This window comes from Sorex fumeus, unplaced genomic scaffold (genome assembly GCF_029834395.1).
Source record: "Sorex fumeus unplaced genomic scaffold, SorFum_2.1 ptg000265l, whole genome shotgun sequence".
Lineage (NCBI taxonomy): Eukaryota > Metazoa > Chordata > Mammalia > Eulipotyphla > Soricidae > Sorex > Sorex fumeus.
The window spans coordinates 7,673,410-7,698,474 of NW_026606322.1; the positions used below are offsets into that span (position 1 = coordinate 7,673,410).

Genomic DNA, 25,065 nt, shown 5'->3' on the forward strand with positions numbered 1-25,065 from the left:
ATAAATCAAGTTTATATAAATAATGCATATAGAAATAAAAACGATAAAATAAATATGAATGTAAATATATAATTTATATATAAATAAAAACAGTAAGGTAAAAAAGGGAAATGTATAGAATATTAAAAATCACGGAGTAAATTTAGAACCAAAAGTAATTTTATCTGAATGCATGATGAAACATATAGAATGCATAAACTATTTGACCAAAGAAAGGCCGGTCATAGGTAATGTATGAAGCCATATTGAATTGGGTTTTATTCAATTAAGTTATAATTTATTAATATTGTTTTCTGAGGGGTCTCCCCACCTGATACCCAGAGTACCTTATGGATCTTTTCAGTAATTTTCAGTCAACTGGGCCTAAGGGCAGTCTAAATGCTACCCAGGCCCTATGGTGCTGTATTACCAGGGCCAATCTCAAGGTGCTCAGGGGGCTCTAGGGATGTCCCAGCAATACTGAAGGACTATGTGGTACCAGACATTGAACTAATTGAACTAGCACCTGTCACATCCAAGTCTTATGTCCTAGCTCTGTGGTACCTGAATTTATTTTACAGGCAATGAGACTAATCACGTTATACAATACTCACAAGACTAATCAGGTTACAGAATACTCACATAATACTCACATAAGGAAAAATAGATTCTGACGGTTATGCATATTCTGATTTAATGAATCATAAGAAGGTGGGTTACAATAGCAACATGATTAAATTTTTAATTGTTCAGCACACTTTCTGTATCTCCATCATTTGAGACCTTTGATTTCAGTATATTGTTCTTGATGAAGAGAAACAATATGGTTTGGTGAATAAATCATCCCTGAAATCAATTACTGTATATTTTATTTTCAGTTTTACACTGTCTATATAACATTGAACAAGGGGTTTATTATTCATGCCATTTAAAAGCAAAGTCATTTCTATATATCCTCTTATAAAAATCAGTAATATGAAAAAATTTTATCATAGGTAACAATTTTCTGGGAACTTGACCACTGGAGATTTTTTTCTGCCATTTGGAAAAGTTTTATTTATTTTTAGATGTTTGGGATATATGTATTCTCAGAAGGATGTTAGAAACGGTGAACATTAAATGAAAGAATAAATAAACAACATGATCACTGCATTCTAAACTTTGCCATATTTCTTATAGACTTGCCCTTAACAAAACATTGTTCCTTCTTGTACTTCAAGTTCTTACTTATAAAATGAGTATAAGCTTTAATGTCTTCATTCTTAAAAACTGGAAGACTATATTGCAAATTTGAGTATGAGACATGAAAATAATCCTTAACCGTGAAGATCAGAAAGATATTATTAACTCTACAAAGAAGTGGCTAATTAGTGGGAGTCAACGTTGTGAATACCAACCACTGAGTTTAATTCGGATTCAATGGTTCCAACCAAGAGGTCTTATCAGTTAGTATTATGTAGGGAATTGTACACATAATAGGAATCATCCTGATACTCTATCCTGGTAAGTTGCCCAAGCACCATCAGCATATCCAAACAGATACATGCTACAGAGTCCCTAGACAAATCTAAAAATTCAGAACCTTTTCTTTTTGGATTCCTTCATGCTCTCTTGTCATCTTCCCACTTGCTGACATCCTTTCTCAGGAATAACATAAGCAACTGAAAATCATAAAAATAAGGAAGAAAAATTGCAACAAAACAAAAAATTCTGCTCTTTTAATCAGTGTATAACTTCCATGATGATGAAGTTTGTAAGTAATTCACTTCCCACTTAAGCCTACCAATATGAAATCTTACGTTGCCATCCAGAACACTAATGAAGGAAGCCAGACAACAATACAGCTAGCCCCTGGGGACTCATTTCTCACATCACCAAAAAGTAATTTCCATCATTTTCAACCATCTGGTATCCTGGATTGTAAATATTAAGTTTCTTTGAAGTAGTGCTTCAGGACATGTGCATTGGAGTCAGCCTAGATTCAAATATATTTTCTTTTCATCTAGACCTATCTATATCTCAGTGTACCAAGTTAGTATATAATATCCTTACACTAAGGGGTATTGAGATCATTCTCATATTGTCTTATGCATAGGGTCTTACAAGGGTAAGTGTTAGGTTAGCCACAATTGCTAATGGTGGTGGTGTTGCTAGAACTAATAATATTTTATAATGTATACTTTTAATTTTTTTTATAATGTATACTTTTAATTTTTTTTAAGATTAAGTGATTATACTTTTGATAAATATATATATAAATAACAAGTATAAAGAACTGTATATTTTATAGATATTTTATAATGTAAATGAATACATAATATTTTAATATAATGTCTACAACACTATGAAATAGTTTCATTCATTCAGTTTATAAACTATAGAGTACATCATTTCTGTCACACACCAAGATGATATTTAGAAGCATGCTATTGTAGGTTAACCAAGAGATTCTATATATGGCTAGATTAAAAGGTACTAATAAAAAAAATAAATAATTGCTTTAATGTTTTACCAGATATATTTATTGAGGAATTACAACCATATATATAATGGATTTATTTGTCTTAGGCAAGAGTGGACGGAAATTGGGGGCTTCCCCCTAGCAACATTCAGCCAACCAGTCTTCAATGCTAGGGCACAGTGATGCGGTGTGTCTCTTAGGCCTAGCCATGCTGGTCGCCCCCAGACTCATCCGTATAGTGCTCAGAGATGACCTAGACTATATCAGGGGCGTGTTTAGAATGGGGAAGGTCATTCAGTACCAGATGTCAAACGAGGGGCCTTACATGCACCCCTGACCCATAAACTACCTCCTTGACTACCTTACTGGGTATGTTAATAGCGAAACGAAAACAAGTCATACTAGATTATTGCTTTTCATTTCCTGTTATTTGGGGAAAAGATACATACACATTACACAAGCGAAAGGAAATAATGTAGACAGCACTGTGACAAATAAATGTTTGTTTTTAATATCTATAAGTGGTCTGTACTCTTTAATATCCAAATTAGACCCGTTCTAATAAAAGACAACTACGATATTTTCTGTATACGACCCTGTGTTCATTTTTTGGATGGGGCCACACCCAGAGATGCTCAGGGGTTACTTTTGGCTCTGAACTTAGGACTCTTTCCTGATCTTGCATTAGCGCCTACATGGGATGCTGGGGATTGAACCCCCGTTGGCCATGTGCAAGGCGAGTGCCTTATCCACTGTACTATCTCTTTGGCCCCTTTTGTGTTTTTACAACACTGGGTCATAAGGAGGCAATTCACACCTTGTAGTGAAACTCATGTTTTTCTTTATTTGTGGGAGAGGCTGGGAGACATGTTTCAGTCACACTCTGTGGCATCAGGGGCTATTGTAACACCCACACCTTTCATCTGGTTTCTGAATTTTAAAGGAAGTTACAAGGGAGCTTGGCTCTTAGCACAAGATTTCAAGTCACTTAAGTCGTAAAAGCACTTAACTCAAAATTTCCACTTATACTTACCTTCAGGGCTGGAGTGATAGCACAGTGGTAGGGTGTTTGCCCTGCACCCGGCTGGCCTGCCCGTGATGGGTTCGATTCCTCTGCCCCTCTCGGAGAGCCCGGCAAGCTACCAAGAGTATCTTGCCCGCCCAGCAAAGCCTGGCAAGCTACCCATGACATATTGGATATGCCAAGCACAGTAATAAGTCTCACAATGAAGACGTTACTGGGCCCGCTCAAGCAAATCGATGAACAACAGGAGAACAGTGCTATACTTACCTACACCATTGTACCACTGTAGCACTGTCCTCCCATTGTTCATCGATTTGCTCAAGCAGGCACCATTAACGTCTCCATTGTGAGACTTGTTGCTTCCGTTTTTGGCATATCAAATATGCCTCAGGGAGCTTTATCTACACCAATGGAACACATTTCCTTGTACTGATATTATTACACATTCTACTTGTTTTGTCTTTCCAGTTCCACCAAAGATCTCTAACATCTCCTCGGATGTCACTGTGAATGAGGGCAGCAACGTGACCCTGGTCTGCATGGCAAATGGCCGTCCTGAGCCTGTTATCACCTGGAGACACCTTACACCGACTGGTAAGCAACCTGCAGTCGCAGGATACACGCAGTTTTACAAACATGTCCTCGGCTATTGATATTTCACTGAATCCTAAAGTCAAGTTTATAGCTTATTATTAAAATGCTAATGGCGATAGAGGATTAATTTAGGATTCGCCTAGTCGTTTTTTGTGTGTCTATCTCTATAAATTCTGTGTACTAACTACAGATACAGATTTTATTTACTTCTCATTAGAACAACTCTCCAAAGTAACAAAAGACTAATACTATGTCTAAAATGCATTTTTGTTTGAAGCTTAATTGTCTAGGAGCAATGTTTTCATGGTGTAGTTTATGTAGTTCTTTGTATATCTTTTGTTTATCATTGTCTTTAATTATTAGTCTTCTAATACCTAGTACAAACTAATATTCTATGTAGCACTTTGTGAACAATCGGGAATAATAGAAAGTTGTGAATCCTGATATCTTGCTCTTAGTAATTAACAATGTAAAGGTGTTATAGACTAAAGTATATGAAGTCATTAGAGCCTATTATTGAAACTAGATCAGTAAAAGCCAGAAAATAATTTCCCAGGAATGTCTTCTGAATCCCCTCTTTCCCCTACCTACCTACTTACGTCATTCTAACAGTCATGTTCAATACCCTGTTTCTTTTAAAGCTTCATTTAAATATCCCACCAATTATTTTGGAATGATATATACTTCATATATTCTTCACTGCTCTGTAGTTTTTTTAAACATGCAGTAACTTTTTCCACAAATGACACTATATTTGTGGATAATTAACCTTATATTTTTTAATAAAACATTTTTTAGAAAGATATTTCTATACTAGTTATTCTTTCAAGATATCATTGATTTTGGGTAGTCTCCAACTCTTAACTTCTTTACATAAGATATTTTTTTTGTTTTATACTTCCAGAAGTTTTGTAAAAAATATACATTTTGGTATGTGTACAATGAAAATACGTATAGCCAAATATGCATGAATACACAGAGTTATACTTAAAAGATTGGGGTATTATTTACTTATAGTATTTTTAAAAATCTCTATATTTGGTGGGGCGAAAATATGGGTTTTGTTTTATATTAGTCTCAAATTAATTTTTCAGTTGAAATTTGGTCCACCTATGGAATTCTCTCTGTCTCTGTTTGTCTGTCTGTCTCTTTCTCTCTCTCTCTCTCTCTCTCTCTCTCTCTCTCTCTCTCTCTCTCTCTTTCTGTATCTCTGGTTTTTGGGCCACACTTGACAATGGTTAAGGCTTACTTCTGGCTGTGCACTTAGGGATCACTTCTTGCTCACTCCTGAGGCTCAGGGGATGTGTGCCAGAAATTGAATCCAGCTGGCTGAGTACAGGACAAGTACCTTACCTGCTATATCTCTTCACTCATGAACTTGTCTCTTATTTAAGCAACTTTACTTATTAAAGGTGTATTTCTTCAAATTTCACTCCAAAGCAGGCTTATGATTAATACGTATTGCTTTGTCATTCACTGGTAATATATAATGTAATACAGAGGCACTTTGAAGATCAACCTCAAACTCATTTCCTATCAGCCCCATTTTTTACATCACATAAGAAAAAATTTATGGAGGATTGTCTAAAGTGTGAACTCTAGATATCATACACAATTCTCTTTAATTAAATTAAACCGCCAAAGATTACATGGAATTATAGTATTCTTCATTCCCACACCACTTACTCTTGACTCAAATAGATTTGCATTTACTGAATGACTGTTTAGTATAAAAGTTATTGAAACATATTTAAGATTTTATCAGAGATCATCTAAAGTCATTACATTTATTGCAATAAAGTTTTTGAGATTTTAATTTCATTAGTATCCTTTTGAAATGGTCATTTGAGGAATTGGTTTTCCAATTCTCTATTCTCTTCTAAATTTTCTTTTTAATGAATTAAATAAGTAATTTTATATGTTATACATATGACTTGTATATGACATAATTAATATACTGACATTAGAAAACAGAACCAAATGTTTAACCATTACATAAAAAATATAAAAATCATGCATAACTGTACCTTTATAAAATAGAATTTAAGCAAACTATAATAACTTCATCTCATCTTTTTTAATGTCTTTAAGTTATTTTGTAATAATTTAAATGTCTATATGAAATATAGTTTATAATAATTCTATTTGTACAAGTACTAGATAAAAGAACAGAAGATAGAAAAATATAAGTTATATTCAAGTTATAATCAGTAAATTATCAGCATTAATTGAAAAGACAAATATCTTTATGTTTACTGGAAAATAGTAGAATTTTTATTTGTGTTTAAGAAAATAATGATATTATTCTTATGAACCCCAAGATACATTTTATTTTATAATTTAAGTTCTAAACATTTCTGAGATACTTAGTTTAGAGCTTCTCCATGCTTAGGTAAGAGTTTAGATCTGCTTGGTTAACTAATAAACTTTCTAATTTTAATGTACGTCTGATTTAAATCCTGAATAAACATGTTGTAACTTATGGTTATGAAAGAGAAGTGAGAGCATATCCTCTTGAGAAAAAGCAGCTCTCATGTGCACTCAGAGAAACAATCCTATTTATTGCCAGATCAGCTGGGAATCAGTTTTATAATCAAACCACAGGTGTACAATCATACTACATGTGTGTGCAAAATTCATTCTGTCCCGATTCATATTGCCTACATGATAAGAGTTGCTTTCAAATTGTAAAATTACTTTGATAATATGCCACACATGTTGAACATTCAAATTTCAGTGTCCATAAATAAAGTTTAATTAAAGTACAGTTATAATAATTCATTTAAATATTGTCGAAGACTGTTTTGGGTCTAAAACAGCAGTCTAAAGTAATAGAGAGGGGCTGGAGTAATAGCACAGCGAGTAGGGCGTTTGCCTTGCATGCGGCCGACCTGGGTTCGATTCCCAGCATCCCATATCATCCCCTGAGCACTGCCAGGAGTAATTCCTGAGTGTAGAACCAGGAGCAACCCCTAAACACCGCCGGTGTGACCCCCCCAAAAAAACAAAGTAATAGAGATGGCTTATTAAAATATTTTCTAGCTGACCGTTAACAGAAAAGTTTAGAGATCTCTGAACCAGAGTTTGGTTGGGGCACCAGAGTCCCAAGGTTCATTGCTTGGGACTCAGGACCTAGATATCCCCTTGGGATTTAGCGGCATCCTTCATCACAATACCAAAGACACCTCAAGGGAAAGAACTTTATTCTCCTATAATCCTCTAGTATCTCTCTGTGGGTCAAATTCTATTCTGGTAAAGGCAAAACTAGCTCCCTGCTGCATTCACAGACTCAAAGACTGACTCCAATTCTTTCTTACAATGGGTATTAATTCCCAAGACTACACTTTCATCTCTTTTACATCTGACCTAAATAGCCACCTGATCATAATCATATTTCTGATAACAGGAGAGAAAAATCTGATTTTCTCTGTTCTATAAAGAAAACGAGACTTTTGGGGGGAGATGGGTTGTGAGTTTTTCTCCCTCTCTTTCAAAATTTGGAAATGGGAGATGATTCCTTTCAACCTCTAACATGAATCCTTTCTTAAATATGCCCAAAGAAGAGAATTCGTTCCCTATGTGACAGCAAAGCTGACTGCAACCCTTAGCCAAGAGAAGGGGAAAAAAAAAAAGAAAAAGCCAAGCTGGCTTTGTTCAATTATTAATTGTACCTTCAACAGGACAGAGTGTGACTGCCTTACAGAGGAAATGTACCTGTAATTAGCTCGACCCCACAGGGCCGTAGAGCCCGAAAGGGGAAAGATGCCAGGAAGATTCACAGGTACCTGATTACTTGTCATTTGAAGGCATGGCAGGGGGAAGGAAAAGGGTGTAAGATATATTTTTAGAAAATAAAGAATATTTATTACCTTTCCCTCGGTTCTTTTTCATTTATTTTTAGTTGGATCATTTTATTTTCTCTTCATTTTGACATTTAAAATCACCAGCAAATGTTTTTAAAGAGGGAAATTGGAGGAGCGGTGAATCTTTCATTGATTGATACAAAATCAAAATACCCACCTATCTTGCAGAAGCCATTGATGCCTTTCTTTTTTCCCCCTTTTTACTTGAGGGGTGGTAGGGGTTGTGTGAGCATACTTGCTGTGCTCAGGACTTATTTGTTCTGGCTCAGTGCTCAGGGATCACTCCTGGAAGTACTTGAAGGGTAATATGCAGTGTCAGGGATGGAACCCAGGTTGGCTGCATGCAGGGCAAGCACCCAACCCTGTATTATCTTTTTGTACCTAGGTTTTCCTTTCTTATATTTCTGATTTCTTTCATTTTTCTCCTTTTCAGTTGTTCTATGTAGCTAAAATGATGTGTGACATATGTTTTCATTAAAGGTGACCTATTTTCTACCTTAATTAAGTTATACGTTCAAGTGAGTTTCCAAGAGAAAGCATGGGCACGAGTGGGTGTTGGGCGGCCAGATCAAGGAGATGGATGGACGAAGCACCTGGGAACAGAGAAACAGGGCCCAGGGCTGGTTGGTAGTAGGAAATTTCTCTCTCCTCCCCAGCATAGTCTGACCTCTCCCTTGTATCATAATCATAGCCGTAGTTTTGGTTTTGGTCTCCCAGTCATCATAGTTCCATCAACGTAGTCTTCTTGTAGCCCTCAAAGTCCTCTCCTTGTTCCCTCTTTCTCCTTACAGCATAATTATATAGAAATCATGAAGGGTGGGGTACACATAGGTGGGGTTAAACATTGTCATAACAACAAGCAATCAGCACCAGGAGGATTACTCCATAACTTAGAGGCCAGCCGGGTATCCTAGAGGAAAGGGCTGTTTAGATAGAGAAGGGAGCACCAAATAAAGGATGTTTGGAGGATCCTCCCAGGAGGGGAGATGCATGTCGAAAGTAGACTATGGACTGAACATGTTTGCCACTCAATGCCTCTTTTGCAGACCACAACACCCAAAAGGAGAGAGAGAACACAGGGGATTGCCCTGCCACAGAGACAGGGGGGATGGGGGTATGGGGGTGGGAGGGATATTATCCATGGTGGTGGAAAATGGGCACTGGTGGAGGGATGGGTATCTGATCATTGTATAATTGAAACCAAAGCACAAAAAATTGTAAATCTACAACTTTAAAAAAAAAAATAAAATAAAGGGAAAAAAAAAAAACAACAAGCAGTGTAAAGCCACTCCTTCAGGGGAAATCCTAGAAGATTAACTCAAGGGTAAAAATCTCATCTGAGAGTTCAGGACTCCAGATTACGAGGGACATGTACTCGAGGGTGGGATTCCATCTAGGGTATATTGCTTTCTCCTTTCCTCAGCTAGCAATCCATTTAAACAATCATAGAAATTTACTTCTTATAATATTTCTAGTCATTTTGTATGAACACAGTTAGAGATATATTAAGCTTAAAGATTGGGTCTTCCTGGGATATCTCATTATATATTCCAGACCACAGTCCTCAGGCCAAGTTAGTCATTCCTAACCCAGGCATGGTCCTTATTCAGTTTCTTCTTTTTTGGGTCATGACAGAGTTTGTTCCATGACCATGGTCTTAACTTATTTTACTTATGATAATTAGTTTGTCCCCTTTCAATGCCAGAGTAGCTTATAGCTTGCCCTGGGTCCAATCAGTCCCTTCATCAGGACTCTGCTTTTGAAGTGCTAGGAACTAAGGGCAACTAAGACGTAAGTCAAGTAAATATGGATGCCCCAGAGTAAATATCAGTTTGGAGTCCATTAAGTCCCATGGAGCTGGAGCGATAGCACAGCGGTAGGGCGTTTACCTTGCACCCAGCCAACATGGCTGACCTGAGTTCGATTCCTCTGCCCCTCTCGGAGAGCCTGGCAAGCTACCGAGAGTATCTCGCCCGCACGGCAGAGCCTGGCAAGTTCCTCGTGACGTATTCGATATGCCAAACACAGTAACAACAAAGTCTCCAATGGAGACGTTACTGGGCCTGCTCGAGCAAATCGATGATCAACAGGAGGGCCTTTTTAAGTCCCATGTTACAAAGCATAGAATGAACTGTCTTCCAGTGTCTATACAAAAAGGACATTGCTAAACCATGCAAGTGGCATAAAGGAAAGAAAAAAGCAATATGGGATTATTAGTGCCTGATAGAATTAGGTGTGTCTCAGGAGCACTGTTGTGGGAGTGCCTCAATAAACCTAAGCTCCCTGCAGGAGGAGGAAGGACAACCTATTGCTATCCAGCAATTTTGTAAGTCTAGAGGTCAATTGTACCATCACCTGACTTTCCTATAGGCAGTTTTATCTCCTTCAGTGGTCAATGCTGCTCCTATCTTCATTTAACTGTTATTCTAAATCATTCTCCTTGTATTCCAAAGCAAATCCCTTTATCGAGTGCGAATCCTGCGGTGTCAGGATTGCTCAGAGTTACAGAGAACGTTTTAATGCATTTGATTTTTACAAAAATATTTTACAGCCTTGGTAACTTTCTATACCTGAATACTGCAAAAGACACACCAAGGATTTAGCGCTTGCGACTGAAGACAGCTTAGCAGGTTCTGTTCAATTATCTTGTCCAACTCATGAAACAAATTTGACATCAGCAGATTTTAGACATCTTACTTAGAAATATTTAGTATATGGGAAAACATTGTGCTAAGACGAGTTAAGAAAACTTGAAGGATCGTGAAACCGCATTTCTCATTGGGTTTTTGGTTTTAATCACTTGTTCGCAGATTGTCTTAATTAATTTCCAACTTTGATTTCTTGCTTGCTAGTACTCTTGAACTCCATTTGTAATAGAGACATGTCTTTCCTACTTCTAATTTTATAACTCATCCATTTATTAATGTGTTTATCCTAAGCTTTCTCCGCATGTGTCTGGGAGAAATATATAGTGTTAAAATAAAGGTGTCACTTCAAGTTGGATTCCAGCCATTCATTCTGTGAGTAACCACTATTCGTGATCATATTATAATGAGATGATGTCACATTTCACACAGAAAATATATAATTTATGTTGTAAGTTTTATTACTTTCTTTCCCTGGGATTTTCTTTGTGGACCTTCCAAAACATTCTGTAAAACCATCATCACTTTATATGTTTATGAAAGAAACATACCTGTGTACTTTGCAGGTAAAGATTATTGACCACAGAGTGGTGATATTAACAAAAATTATTACTATATTTGCTCTATTCATTGCTTTATGTTCTATTTGTATTTCACTGTTTCCATTATATTCTTTACAACACAAGAAAAATATAGTTTGTGCTATCTTTGCACATTGATGTCTTACTCATATTGGTTTTAAAACATACTATCTATAAGCACAGAACTATATTCAGATCAATCTTATCTCCATCTCGCAATTTCTTTACTTGGCAAAAAAAAAAAATTATAGAGTGCTCACCCTTTAAAAGGACAGAATAAAGAGCAAGTACAGACATGGTCCCTGAACAAATGAAGCTTATAGTTCACCAAGAAAGCAGGGCATTAAACTAATAATTGCATGAATAATCACTTAATTGGATTTATACAGTATGAAGGAAAATTATAGCATTCAATAAAATAATAAAACAGGGCCATATAGTGAAATCTGCAAAGCCAGCAAAGTGCCCCTGAGGGGAGCTTATATGGAGAGCTCAAGGATGAATGGGACCTTGCCAAGAAAATAGGGAAGGAAAGAATATTCCAGGAATAGAAAAAGACATATATAATAGTGTATTTAAGAATTCAGGCAAGTATCTTTATGTGAAGCTGTAATGTTAGTGTTTAGTTATGCTGGGTTTCTTTTTAATATTTAAAGCTCATTTCTAGCACACATTATTTCTCTTTACTTTTTAATATTCTAGTTTTCTATTTTTTCAATAAACAAAAAATATAAGGAAAAATATTGCTTGCTGTATTTCCTTTTTACTTCCATAGACATTGGTTTTAAAGATTCCGTCGTAGTATATACCTAGAAATATCCTTCCCCAGTATAGTAGTTACTTGTATGTTAATATCATAAAGTTAGTTAAAAAACATATTTTCTCATGCATATTTTCTGTTATGTACAAGTCAAGTATGTGTATACTTCATTTTTGGTAATATTGCCAATAAGAAATTTGGGTCATTTATAATTTTTCAGCATGTATTGCAACCCATAATGCCTAAATTGAGAGAAATAATGAGAAAGACAGAGAGAGAAGAGAGGTGCCTGCCATAGAAGCAGACTGGGATTGGGGGTAACTTGAAGGTTTGGGAGGGAAACTGGGGACACTGTGCTGAAATATTTCACTAGTGAAGGGATGGGTGTTGGAACATTGCATGACTGAAATGCAATCGTGAACAAAGTTGTAATGATCAATCTCATAGTGATTCAATAAAAAGAAAAATGGATTATTCCAAAAATTAAGATTCTAGGGCAACAACAGGTAAGGCATTCACCTTGCATGCAGACAGACAAATTGGCTTCAATACTCAGAAAAACATATTGTCCCCTGAGCACCACCAGGAGTGACCTCTGAACTCAGAGTAGGTAGTAAGCTTTGATCGCAGTTGGTGTGGCCCAAGACAAAAACAAAGAAACGAAAAAGAAAGAAAAACAATACTACAGAATTTAAACACATGATTTCTGATGACCAATCTTAAAATTTCTGGAAATAGCACAGTAACTGATTCTATATTGTCAAACATTAAGTCATGGGAGGTCTCCAAAATGATATAAAAGAGATTCCTTATAATGGTAAGTTGGGGGAATATTGATGAATTAAAAACTATCTCAATGTCATCATTAACCAGCTTTAGTTTATTCCAATACAAAGACAACAACAAAAGGTTCTGTAATGAGACTGGTGTTAATATTTTATCTTTATCTCAGCATACCCACTTGAGATCCTCCTTTCTTCCTCCCTTTCTTTTTGTTTTTATGAAACTGTTGCTTAAGGTAATAAGTTCTACGATACTAAAAATGACCTTCAATGTTCAAAAACAAGCACTACCCAGTAACAAAAAATCGACAAATTAAAATAATAAAATTATGCCCTCCAGAGATGCATGTCGAAAGTAGACTATGGACTGAACATGTTTGCCACTCAATGCCTCTTTTGCAGACCACAACACCCAAAAGGAGAGAGAGAACACAGGGGATTGCCCTGCCACAGAGACAGGGGGGATGGGGGGATGGGGGTGGGAGGGATATTATCCATGGTGGTGGAAAATGGGCACTGGTGGAGGGATAGGTATCTGATCATTGTATAATTGAAACCAAAGCACAAAAAATTGTAAATCTACAACTGTAAAAATAAAATAAAATAAAATAAAGGGAAAAAAAAGTCAGATAAAAAAAAAATTATGCCCTCCAAGGGTATGCTTTGGGGCAATGGGACTCTGTCCCTCTGCTCCCCATAGTCAGGCTCCAGAGAGAATACCATGTACCCGAGACCTTTGGATGGATGCACTCACATCGGCATAAGATTATTACTGAACACACTCTTCATATTGAAGCCAGTGTCTGTGATAACCATACTTTACTGACCTTATACAGTAACATATCTCACTCAGCTAAATGGAGTCACTAGATCAAAAGCGCTAAAGGGGAAAAAAAAATCTGAAAAGCAGAGATATAATCAGTAGCCCTCTTGTATAAATAAGTGAACAAATCAGTTCTCAAGTAACTGGGAATCTAAACTGCGAACATTAACCCATATAAAACTCAAGGAACAATGGGGAAACTAAGGAAGCCTGCTGCTGTTTCAGACAGAGATAGAAACCCAGGCAAATCCTCAAGCCCATTAAAACTCTCGAGCCTAGTCAATGAGGACCTGAAGTAAACGCTTACTACACTGGCAATCAAAATTACGCAAGCACTTGCCAATGAAATTAAGCAATTGCCAGATGAGAATTTCAACCAACTCAAGGAACTGATTCAGAGGATGACAGATTCCATCCAAAATGAACTGAAAGAACTAAAGGACACAACAGCAAGCCATAGTAGCCTAATGGGGCAGGTAGAAATCATATGAACTTGAAGATAGAGGAAGCTTTGGACAAAATCCAACATCCATTTATGATAAAATCCATCAACGAAATAGGTGATCGGAACAAAACTGTGCATTATGTGCAAGACAAGCACCCTCCCCATTCTGACCCTATACTGATCCATATTGTTGGGGTGGTGGTTCACCTGGAAATACTCAGGTATAACTCCTGGCTGAAGAAGTACTTCTAGAAGTGCTCAGGGAACTATGGAATTGCTGTTTTGAACTCGTCAGTTGCTTGCATGACAAGCACCATACCTGCTAAACTATCTCTCCAACCCTGTACTGCTCATTTTTACCTGACTTTTATCATTATCATTGTCTACAGAAAAAGTTCTGGAACCTTCACATTACATAAGATTTGTTGAAATTCGCTTTATGAATCACTTATTAGTAATTGTTTTTTTTTTCCCTTTTCACAGCTTCTGGCCTCAATTATTGTATCAAGTATTTGTCAAATTTCTAACTATTTTCTTCATGAAAGTATACATCTGCTTGCTCTAACTGTAGAAGAGAGTAAATCCCATATAGTACCTAGAACAGAGGAAATGCTTGGTAAATATTTATTGAATAAACATATGAATTACTTATTCTAGGTAAACGCCAGATGTTAAAATGTACTTGCAGTTTGAACTTTAACAATACTCTTCATAATTTATAGATTTTTCTTTTACTGTATCACATATATTTTAAACATATAAAATCAACCCTTATCTGAAGAAGTGAAGTGTCAACTGCATTTTCTGAATCTGGTGAAAATCATTTAAAAATTTATATTTGAGGAGGCAAGGGTTCAGGCTCGACTTGATTTTGGCAACAGCAAACACTTCACAGAATGAGTCAACCTGAAAAAGGAATCTCTAATGCAGTGCCATGATTGTTAAAACATCCTATGATTCATACTATAATAATATTATGTATATAATTAAAATTCTTATTTTAGTTCTGGCAATCTGTATTTATATAAATATATTAGCCATTTATTTGAGGCTATAAAATATGTTTATTAGATATTCATAATAGTCTCATAATTTTTAATATTTCTCCGGCATTTCTCAGAGAAAGGTGGAGCTTTCTATTCTTTTATTTCTTTTTGTTAGTGTATTTCTTCATTATGAGTCTTCTTAAAAGTTTATCAGTTTTATTTATTTTTAAAATAACTGGCACTTATTTTTATTGTTTTTTTTAATAATTTTTATCTCTATTTCATTCATTTGGCTGGAGTTATAGCACAGCGGGTAGGGTGTTTGCCTTGCATGCGGCCTACCCAGGTTGAATTCCTCCATCCCTCTTGGAGAGCCTGGCAAGGTACCGTGAGTATCCCGCCCGCACGGAGCCTGGCAAGCTCCCCGTGGTGTATTCGATATAAAACAGTAACAACAAGTCTCATATTGGAGAACTTACTGGTGCCTGCTCCAGCAAATCGATGAACAATGGGAGGACAGTGCTCCAGTGCTTCATTTATACCCTAACTTTTATTGTTTTGGCAATTAATTTCTGGTTTTATCTGTTGTTCTCTGCCTGTTTGCTTTAAGAGTTGTATTTTTTATTTTTCTTATTTATTTATCAGTGCTTATCATTATTAAATTTCTTTAGCACCATTTTGCTCTCTCTTTGGTTCTGATAGCTTGTGTTTTAATTTTTCTTTGTCATCAGGTACTTTTTAATTTATTCTCTAATTTCTTCGTTGATTCAGTGGTTCCTGAGAAACATGTTGTTTAGTCTCCACATGTTTGAGGTTTTTATAAATTCTTCTTGTGGTTTAGTTCTAATTTTATAGAATTGTGGTCAGAAAAAGAACCTGCTATGATTTCAATCTTCACAAGTTTATTGGCGCTTGTTTAGTGTCCCAGCATATGTTCTCTTTTTGAGAAGTTCTGTATGCCATTTGAAAAGAATGTAAATCCTACTGTTTGGGAGTGAAGCATTTCATAAATATCTATTAATCCCCTTTGTTCTACCTCATCATTTGTGTTTTTTATTTTCTTATTCAATGTTTGGTTTTGCTGACATCCATAGTTGTAAATCATGCTATAATTTGTCATTATTATTATATTGTCATCACTAGACTTTTTTTTGTCTTGGTGGGAACACCTGGTTATTACTCAGTAATTACTCCTGACTCTGTGTTTAGGGAAAACTCCTGTTGGCACTTAGGATATCATATATGGTGCCTGGGATGGAATCTGAGTTGGCAAATGTTAGCCAAGGGCCTTACCTGATAGACTGTGACTCCGTCACTATATTCTTAATATCTATTTGCTTAATATATTTTAGTATTCCTTCTTAATTAAATATTTATTAATAAATGATTAATCTTGGGACTGGAGAAACAGCACAGGGGTTAAGAGGCAAGATTTCACATGGTCAACCACTGTTGGATCCCCAGCATGATAAATGGGTCCTGATCCAAGCCAGGGACAATTCCTAAGCAAAGCACCAGGAATAAGCACAGAGCTAGATGTTGCCGAACTCACCTCACCTAGAAATGAAATCTTCGGGGGCAGCGCAATAGTACAGTATGTAAGGTAACTGACCTGCATGTAGCCAACTGGTGTTTGATCCATGTCAATCCCATATAGTTCCCGGTGCACTATCAGGAGTGATTCCTGAGTGCAGAACAAGGCCTAAACCCTTAGCATGATGGGGTGTGGTACAAAAAGAGCAAAAGCAAACAAGAGAAAATGAAATGAAATCTTCTTGTTTGAACCCTTTAATCATTTTATAAACCTGTCCCTATTTCTTAATGCCTTTTTTAAAAAGGAAATTAAGTTATCTTATGGTTGCACCTCTCTTTTTTTGTTAGTTGTGAGGTTCTCATATGACAATGTCGAGTGAAGGGATGCTTGTGCAGTGTCAGAGGCCTAAAGACCACTGCATTTGGGGGTCACACACAGTGGGGTCAGGAGCTGCTCTTGGCAGTACTTACAGGTCAGGTATAGCTGGAGATTGAACCAGGGTCTCCTGAATGCAAAGCATACACTCTAGCCCAGTGAACTATCCCTCTGGTCCTTGCCTTTAGTGAGTTACCATTTCCTTATAGGAATCCCCTCACACACCCTTCAATTTAGAGTCGATGTTTATAGTAAACTCTATAATGCATTTCCTGTAAATGTAAGGTAAAAGGTAAAGGCCCTCCCGTTGATCATTGATTTGCTCGAGCGGGCCCAGTAACGTCTCCATTGGAGACTTTGTTGTTACTGTGTCTGGCATATCGAATACTCTCGGTAGCTTGCCGGGCTCTCCGAGAGGGGCGGAGGAATCGAACTCGGGTCGGCCATGTTGGCCACTTGTAAGGCGAACGCCCTACCCGCTGTGCTATCGCTCCAGCATTTCCTGTAACCAGCAAAAATTTGAGTTTTACTTTTTTATTTATTCCGCCACCTATGCCCTTTAGTTGGTAAATTCAAATCATTAACATTTGAGATAATTACTGAAGTTTTAGGATTTATTGTCACTTATAATTTATTTTTATGAGCTCTTATACTCTATGCTCATCTTCTCATGCTATGTTTAAGTTCTCGCCTCAGTTTCTTAAAGTTTTCCTTCCTCTTTGTTTCAGATTGCCCTAGATTTCTATTTAAATTTCATGTGTGTGGCCTATTCACTGAATTAATGTCACAGTCATCTCAGTGGGCCACAACTTAGCCATTGTATCCCCACCCCACAGACCCTGTTTTTGTATAGTTTTAATATTTTTCTACTTGAAGATGTGAGGTCTTTTTATATTTACCAGACCTCTTAATTTTTCTTGAAGACTGACTTGATAGTGATGAATTGGTTTATTTTTTCTGTAAACCTTTAGTTTTCCACCTATCACAAATTCTAGTATGATAGAATAGTATACTATTGTTTTAAAGTCCTTTATTTGAAGGCTTTGAATATTGTGTGTCGTTCTCTTTTGTTTTGAGTGGTTTCTGTGGAAAAGTTAGCATATAACCTCTTAAGGGATTCTTTGTAATAGATAAATATAGATTTATCTATTTCTATTGTTTATAATATTTTTTAAAAATCTAGAATGATTAATTCTTTTATCATAATATGTTTTGCTGGATGTCTGCTTGTTTTCATTTTGTTTGGAAATCTTTGAATAGTATTTAAATGTTTAATTCCTTTCCCAAAATGGGTTCACTCTTGGGGTACCATTTCTTCAAAAAATATTTTTTGCCCCTTTCTTCTTATCTTCTCTCTGAGATCTCTATAATGTAAGAATTTATTTTCTGAATATAGAACTTATTTATTGTTCTTATATTTTACATTTCTTTTTTCCTGTTGCTCAGATTGGGTAACTCCACAACCACACTTTCAACCCATTTCTTCTAACAACTCTTTTTTTTCTATCTGTATTTTTTAACTTGACTATTACATTTTATTTTAAAAAATTTATATTGTCTTAAGTCACATCTGGTGGTATTCAGGCCTACTCCTGGCTCTGTGCTCAGTGTTCATTCCTTAGAAGTTCTCAGGAGACCATATACTAAAATATTGTGTTATCTCTCTGGATCCGCTAATATATTTTTGGGGGAGGGGGGATAGGATTTAATAAAGGGCATGGGGTGCTGCTTTATTTTTCTCGGAGTTTTATATGGAAGAGTACTAAATTTTGTCTGGCTAACTCCTTCCTCCAGCAATCCCACTACGCCAGGGAACAGAATTGGAACGCTAGGTGACTGTCAATATATTGGGGTTTGGTATTCTTCCTTGGGATAACGAAGTCAGAAGAAACAGGAGTTTGCAAGTGCTTCACATGTGCAGTGAGTTAGTTATACTAGCTCCCATGGTTGAGAGTTTCACTAAATATTTGCTATTAATTTTAAAGTAGCTGTTTATTAGTGGTTTGGGGAATTTCAAAGACAGGAAAGAGGTAGAAGAGTGGATTTGTGTTTACAAGTAATGGAGGAAACGAATTCCATTCGATTCCTTTCAACTTAATCCAATTCAACCCAATCCAATCTGATCCAATCCAATCTAGTCACTGATCGAATATCTCAAACTGGCAGGGCTAGGGCTCAGCAGAACAAGAGTGCCACCCAAAGGAGGACTCACTGCCTTAGAACATAATTTAGCTGGCATTGCATAGATAGCCCAAGGGAAAGTTTGGGGCGAGTCCCCAAGGATGGCTGAATAGATTGCCAAATAGATTACTGGGTACTGGGCTGGAGCGATAGCACAGCGGGTAGGGCGTTCGCCTTACACGGGGCCAACATGGCCGACCCAAGTTCGATTCCTCCGCCCCTCTCGGAGAGCCTGGCAAGCTACTGAGAGTATTCGATATGCCAGACACAGTAACAACAAAGTATCCAATGGAGACGTTACTGGGCCCGCTCGAGGGGGGGTAACAGTTGGAGGGAAACAAAACTGAAGTGTAAAATTTGGGTGGATAGGGCAAAAGTTATCAAAGCTTAGTAACATGACCCATCAGTCAAGAATTTCCTCTTCTAATCTATGTATTTGAAGTGGTTGATTGCTCAGTAAATATCTTAGACATCCCACTTACTCCTGTTTTCAGCTTTCACCTTTTCACTTCTTAGTCCTAGCTTCAAAATTGAATAGGTCCGTAGAAAACTCATGTTATGTTGGATAGCAGTTCAATAGTCTTAGATGTTACCTAGGATTCTTTCATCTGTGTTCCATACTCTTATATTCCAGTTTGACATTCCATGCTCTCTATCATTTTATTAACCAATCATTATCACCCTACCTCTTATTGGTCCCTTCCACGAAAAAACTTTTTTTTAATTTATTTATTGAATCACTGTGCGAAAGGTTACGAAGCTTTCAGGTTTAGGTCTCAGTCATGCAAATATCAAACACATTTCCCTTTACCAATACTTATTTTTTACCATGAAGAACCCCAATAAAACCCCACCCCCCACCCCTCCCAGTCCCTGTGAGGCAGATGAATTCTAGTTAACACTCTATCTGCTTTGATTAGATTCATTGTTTCAATAAAAGATTCACCACTATTATTTAGAGTTTACCCTCCCCCCAAATCAGACATGCTGAAAAAGCATTGTGAAGTGATTTGCTTTCTACAGCTGGGTTCAAGAATTAAATGTTGGTTTTGGATTTCTGCTATTTTACTTATTGACCCTGGAAGTATTTCTACTGAAAGTCAGACAGTTATGAAATTGGTTTCTGTGCTCTGGAGTTGTGGCTGTGCCGGAGAGCCGCTCATGGGGGGCAACTGGTGGCCTCGGTAGGGTGTGAAGGGCAGACCGAAACGCCCCACTTCCCATGAGGTTTTAGTCACCCCCACACCCCCTGCTCATACCTGCTGTCCACAAGGCTCCCATGCGGCCGCCATCTTTCTTTCCAGAGAGGAGAGGGCGAATGGAGCAACACCCTTTCCCCTCCGGACAGACCTGATGGCCTGGATTAACGCATAGTCCGTTCACTTTTCTGCTCCAAGCTGCCGGGTTCTGCATTAAGTCCTTGTGCTTCTGGGGCCGTGGCCGTGCTGGAGAGCCGCTCGCGGGGGGCAACTGGTGACCTCGGTAGGGCGTGAAGGACGGACCGGAACGCCCCCCTTCCCATGAGGTTTTAGTTGCCCCCACACCCCCAGCTCATACCTGCTGTCCACAAGGCTCCCATGCGGCCGCCATCCTTCTTTCCAGAGAAGAGAGGGCGAATGGGACAACACCCTTTCCCCTCTGGGCAGACATGATGGCCTGGATTAACGCATAGTCCGTTCACTTTTCTGCTCCAAGCTGCTGGGTTCTGCATTAAGTCCTTGTGTTTCTGGGGCTGTGGCCGTGCTCCAAACTTAACTCTGATTTTCAGGGAGAAACGTTGGGTGGTTTACTTCCCATTGATCACTTTGTATATAGAGAGATGTTGCGCGGCCGCTTATGCGGCCGCGTGGTTTTTGAGAAAAAGTCCTAGTTCCCGCATACTCGAGCTGTGCTTGTAGAGGCTTCTGGTCACCGGGGTTCCATCTGGGGGAGGCGGGATGCGGTACCTACCCCATCTGGGACTTCCCGATGATCTCGGCTCTTTTTGGAACCTGTTTTTTTTTTCCTCTGGGAGCTGTGGATCCTGCCCTCCATGTGGCCCTTCTCTTCAGCTGTATGCTGTAAAGGTGGCGCTGGGGGGCGGGCTGTGGGCGTGACTTCCGGAATCAGAGGTTACCTGGGAGCTGTAGTCCCGGCACTTTTGAGGAAAAGTCCTAGTTCCCGCATACTCGAGCTGTGCTTGTAGAGGCTTCTGGTCACCGGGGTTCCATCTGGGGGAGGTGGGATATGGTACCTACCCCATCTGGGACTTCCCGATGATCTCGACTCTTTTTGGAACCTGTTTTTTTTTTTTTCCTCTGGGAGCTGTGGATCCCGCCCTCCATGTGGCCCTTCTCCCGCTAATGTATTTTTATAGTCTGTATTTTTTTTCATTTAACAATGTTTAATAATTTCTCTGGCGTTGTAATAAATCCCATCATTTTTCCATTATTATTCTGATTTTATTTAACATTTTTACAACTATTGCTTTAAATTCTGTCAAGTAGAGGACTCAGTACCTTTACATTTGAATGCCCTGAGTTTTTATCATGCTCATTTATTCATGACAAGTTCTTGTTTGCTAGGTTTTCTTTTTAAATTTCACCTTAACTACAGGGTGTTAAGTTGAGCCCAGTTTTCCCTGACTGCTTCCTGTAGAACTTAGATTTGCAGACTGTATCCTAAGACACCACATCCGGGATTTCCACTGTCCAAAATGGTGTTAGCGCACCTGCATTACAAAGAAGTTAAGCCAGGACACTGTGGAGTTTGTTGCTTTGCATGCTGACACCATTTAGACACTTACAGATCCTCTGCCAGCTCAGCCAGGCAGGCAGCAGACCTGTGTATTCAGGAAGCTAAGAGGCCACTAGAGTACGAACTGAAATGATTGAACTCGGTAACTTCCCTTTCCTATAGAAAAAGTCCAATCTGTTCTTTTCCAGATAACTCTTAAGTTATCAGTTATCTCTCTGCAAGCATTGGGATTTCCAATTTTTTTCTTGACCACGACCCTCTTCCAATTTTTTCCCTTCCTAGTTCTTCCTTCCAGTCCTAGTGGTTGTCCCATATATAATCCACCATGTATGTGATTTTAACCCATGACCTTTTTTTGTTTGTTTGTTCTTTGTGGGTTTTTCTTTGCTTGTTTTTTTTTTTTTTTTCCTTTTTGGAATCACACCCAGCAATGCACAGGGGAATCACTCCTGGCTCTGCACTCAGGAATCACTCCTGGATGTGCTGGGGGGAACCTTACGGGATGCTGGGAATCAAACTCGCCTTGACGCAAATGCCCTACCCTCTGTGCTATCTTGCCAGCCCCTCCCCTGTGACCTTTTTAGATATTCTGGAGACACACAAGGGGACTTGTGGCTTAGGGTGAAAAGTGCTTCAAATTCTGACTAGAGGCAAGAAGGTTGGTAGGTGAAACTAATCCAGCCCCTGCCCCAGGGAATGGATAAAGCCAGGTTATGCAGGAGCCAAGTACAGTGGCAGAGTGGAGCCTCTCTTGGAGTCCACAAGTAGAGGCAAGCCACTCAGTTGTCTGAAAGATCCACACTGCTTCTCCTGCTAGGGCTCCAGCTGCATGCCCACGGGCATCAACGGCTAGTTGTCAGCTCTCTCTTTGGTAGGGAGTCACAATAGTAACCTTGGGATCTGTTCAATGACCTTAGTCACCACAGCATTAGAGAGCATCTCCCTCCTCACTACTTCTGGCCGGCTGATATCTGTGGTTGCCAGAGTGGATCCTGCACCCCAGAGTATCCTGGCTCTTCTGAAAAAGCTTTTTTTCTTTATATTGGCTGTTCTCTGAGTCACAGACCCCTCTGTCTCATAAACTTTGAGTGTCCCAGAGGTATAGCAAGTGATTTCATTTACCTTCTGCCTGTGCAGGCATTGCTCATCTGGCTTCCTGTTCCCTTCTCTAGGCCTATACTTCACTTAGTAAGACGTGAAAAGAAAAATCTAATGTCTTTAGTCATCTTCCATTTGCTGGAATCCCTCTGGAATCTTCCTAACAGAACCCAGGTAAAGCTAGGCATGGCTAGTAAATGAGTTACATGTTATAGGCATCATCCTATATGTTGACATCAAGATAGGTTGAAAAATAGTCTAAGTATTTTAGCACAAAAAAACACCTACATAATATCTCATAATGTATATAATATTCATCAAATGCTGTTACAGTATTTCATATTTTAATTTCCGTTCTACCCTAGAGATCCATAGATGGTTCAGAGAATAATGAGAATAATTATGATTTTGAGAAATTGATTGATCCTTGTCTATCAAGATTTCCCCATCATTATAACAAAATTATCATCACCTTGGAGCTTTTTAGAAATGCAAGATATTGTTCCCATTCTAGAAATCCATTGAATCAGAATATGCATTTAATTACAATCCCCAAGTTGTTTTTATACACATGAAACTGTGAAAAGTCCTGAAACACAGACAAGATTTTTTTGCAGAGAAAGTTGTTTCCTTCATATTTAAGGTATAAAAATTGAAGAAGTTTCCCCTCACTTTCCTACATACTGTAATCTTAAATTTTATTCCCAAAACCTTTCTTCAGTGCACTTGTACCAAGAATAGAGTAAGTAGTAAAATAGCTTAGGAATGGGACTGGGTTTTCAACTGCATATTTATCAGTTGGAAAGGAGAGCATCTGATGCTTTATCAACTATATGGAGGTGCTGCTGCTAAATATTGCAGCAAAAATGTAGCCTAGTCTAAGAACAAATAATGTCTGAATGACAGTAGCCACTTTTCTCATCATCTTTTATAATGGCTTTATCTGCAAAGTGTAGACAATAATATGTGCCCTGCCTGCCTCACTCTGTTGCTTTGAGGGATGAAATAAGATAATGAGCATGAAAGTAGCTTGAAAATGTAAAGTTCTAAACAAATATAAGGTATTAAGAAGAAGAATAAAGTGGTCGAAGGAATACATTTTTTTTTAATGCTGGGAATAAGTGAAGCATGTTCTCTATCGATGAGCCATAAGACTTGCTACACAAATGGAGAATTTAGAGTCAGAAGACTTAGGTCCTGGTCTCAGCTCCATACCATTTACTCTTGAGGGATGTGAGGTAATATCTTTAAATTCTCTCTCTATAAACTATTGATAATATAATACCTGCTTATGTATAATTCCAGTGACTGTTTCAAATGAGATTAATGAGCATGAAATGATAATGATAAACCACTTTTAAATTCTCTTTTTGTTACTATAATATTAGTTTTTTCAAAACAAAACATAGACTTAAATTAGAGTGGTCAATAGAGAAAAAGGGCTTGCAAGATGATCAAGGACATGTTTGACTAAAATCAGCAATAAAACTTCAGTCTCTGGAGACTGTACAAGCAGTGCTTACCAAAGTTGACGATACCTGCAGTGTGGTAGTGTGCTGGTATGACCCAATGGGTAGTCCCAGCTTTGGATGAAATTGGAGGCTGCTTTATGTTTGTTTCCTTAAAGAATATAGATTTTCAGGGAACACAGACTAAATCGTTTTCTAAAGACAAAGGAGTAGGAAAAATAAGTTCAGGAACCTCTTTTCTAAAGCATTGTATGAAAGTGAACTCCAAACCAGCAACATCAGCCTCACTACAGATTTGTAACAGTACCCCACACTACTGTCACTGTCACTGTCCTCCCATTATTCACCAGTTTGCTCCAGCGGGCCCAGTAATGTCTCCACTGTGACACTTGTTACTGTGTTTTCCATATCAAATATGTCGCCGGTAGCTTGCCAGGCTTTGCCGTGCGGGTGAGATCCTCTCGGTAGCTTGCCAGGCTCTCTGAGAGGGGCAGAGGAATCAAACCCGGGTTGGCCAGGTTGGCCACGTGCAAGGCAAACACCCTACCCACTGTGCTATTGCTCCAGTCTACCCCACACTCAACCTATATGAATTATAAATTCTAAATGTGAGACCCAACAATGTCTAGTTTAGTAAGCCCTACAAGTGATTCTGATGCACTACAAAGTTAGAGCATTCTCCACTAAAGAAAATAAATCTTTTTGAAACATAATTTGCTTTTTTTTTTA

At 38.0% G+C, this 25,065-nt stretch overlaps 1 protein-coding gene across 3 annotated transcripts in view; it reads left to right on the top strand.

Annotated features, from left to right (window-relative positions):
• LSAMP (limbic system associated membrane protein) overlaps positions 1–25,065 on the top strand; it is a 1,342,850-nt gene that overhangs the window by 1,078,108 nt on the left and 239,677 nt on the right. For all 3 annotated transcript variants that reach the window (XM_056109462.1, XM_056109461.1, XM_056109463.1), the window contains one exon: positions 3,933–4,058. In XM_056109462.1, the coding sequence (XP_055965437.1) occupies positions 3,933–4,058 (126 nt within the window). The remainder of the gene's footprint in view (positions 1–3,932; positions 4,059–25,065) is intronic.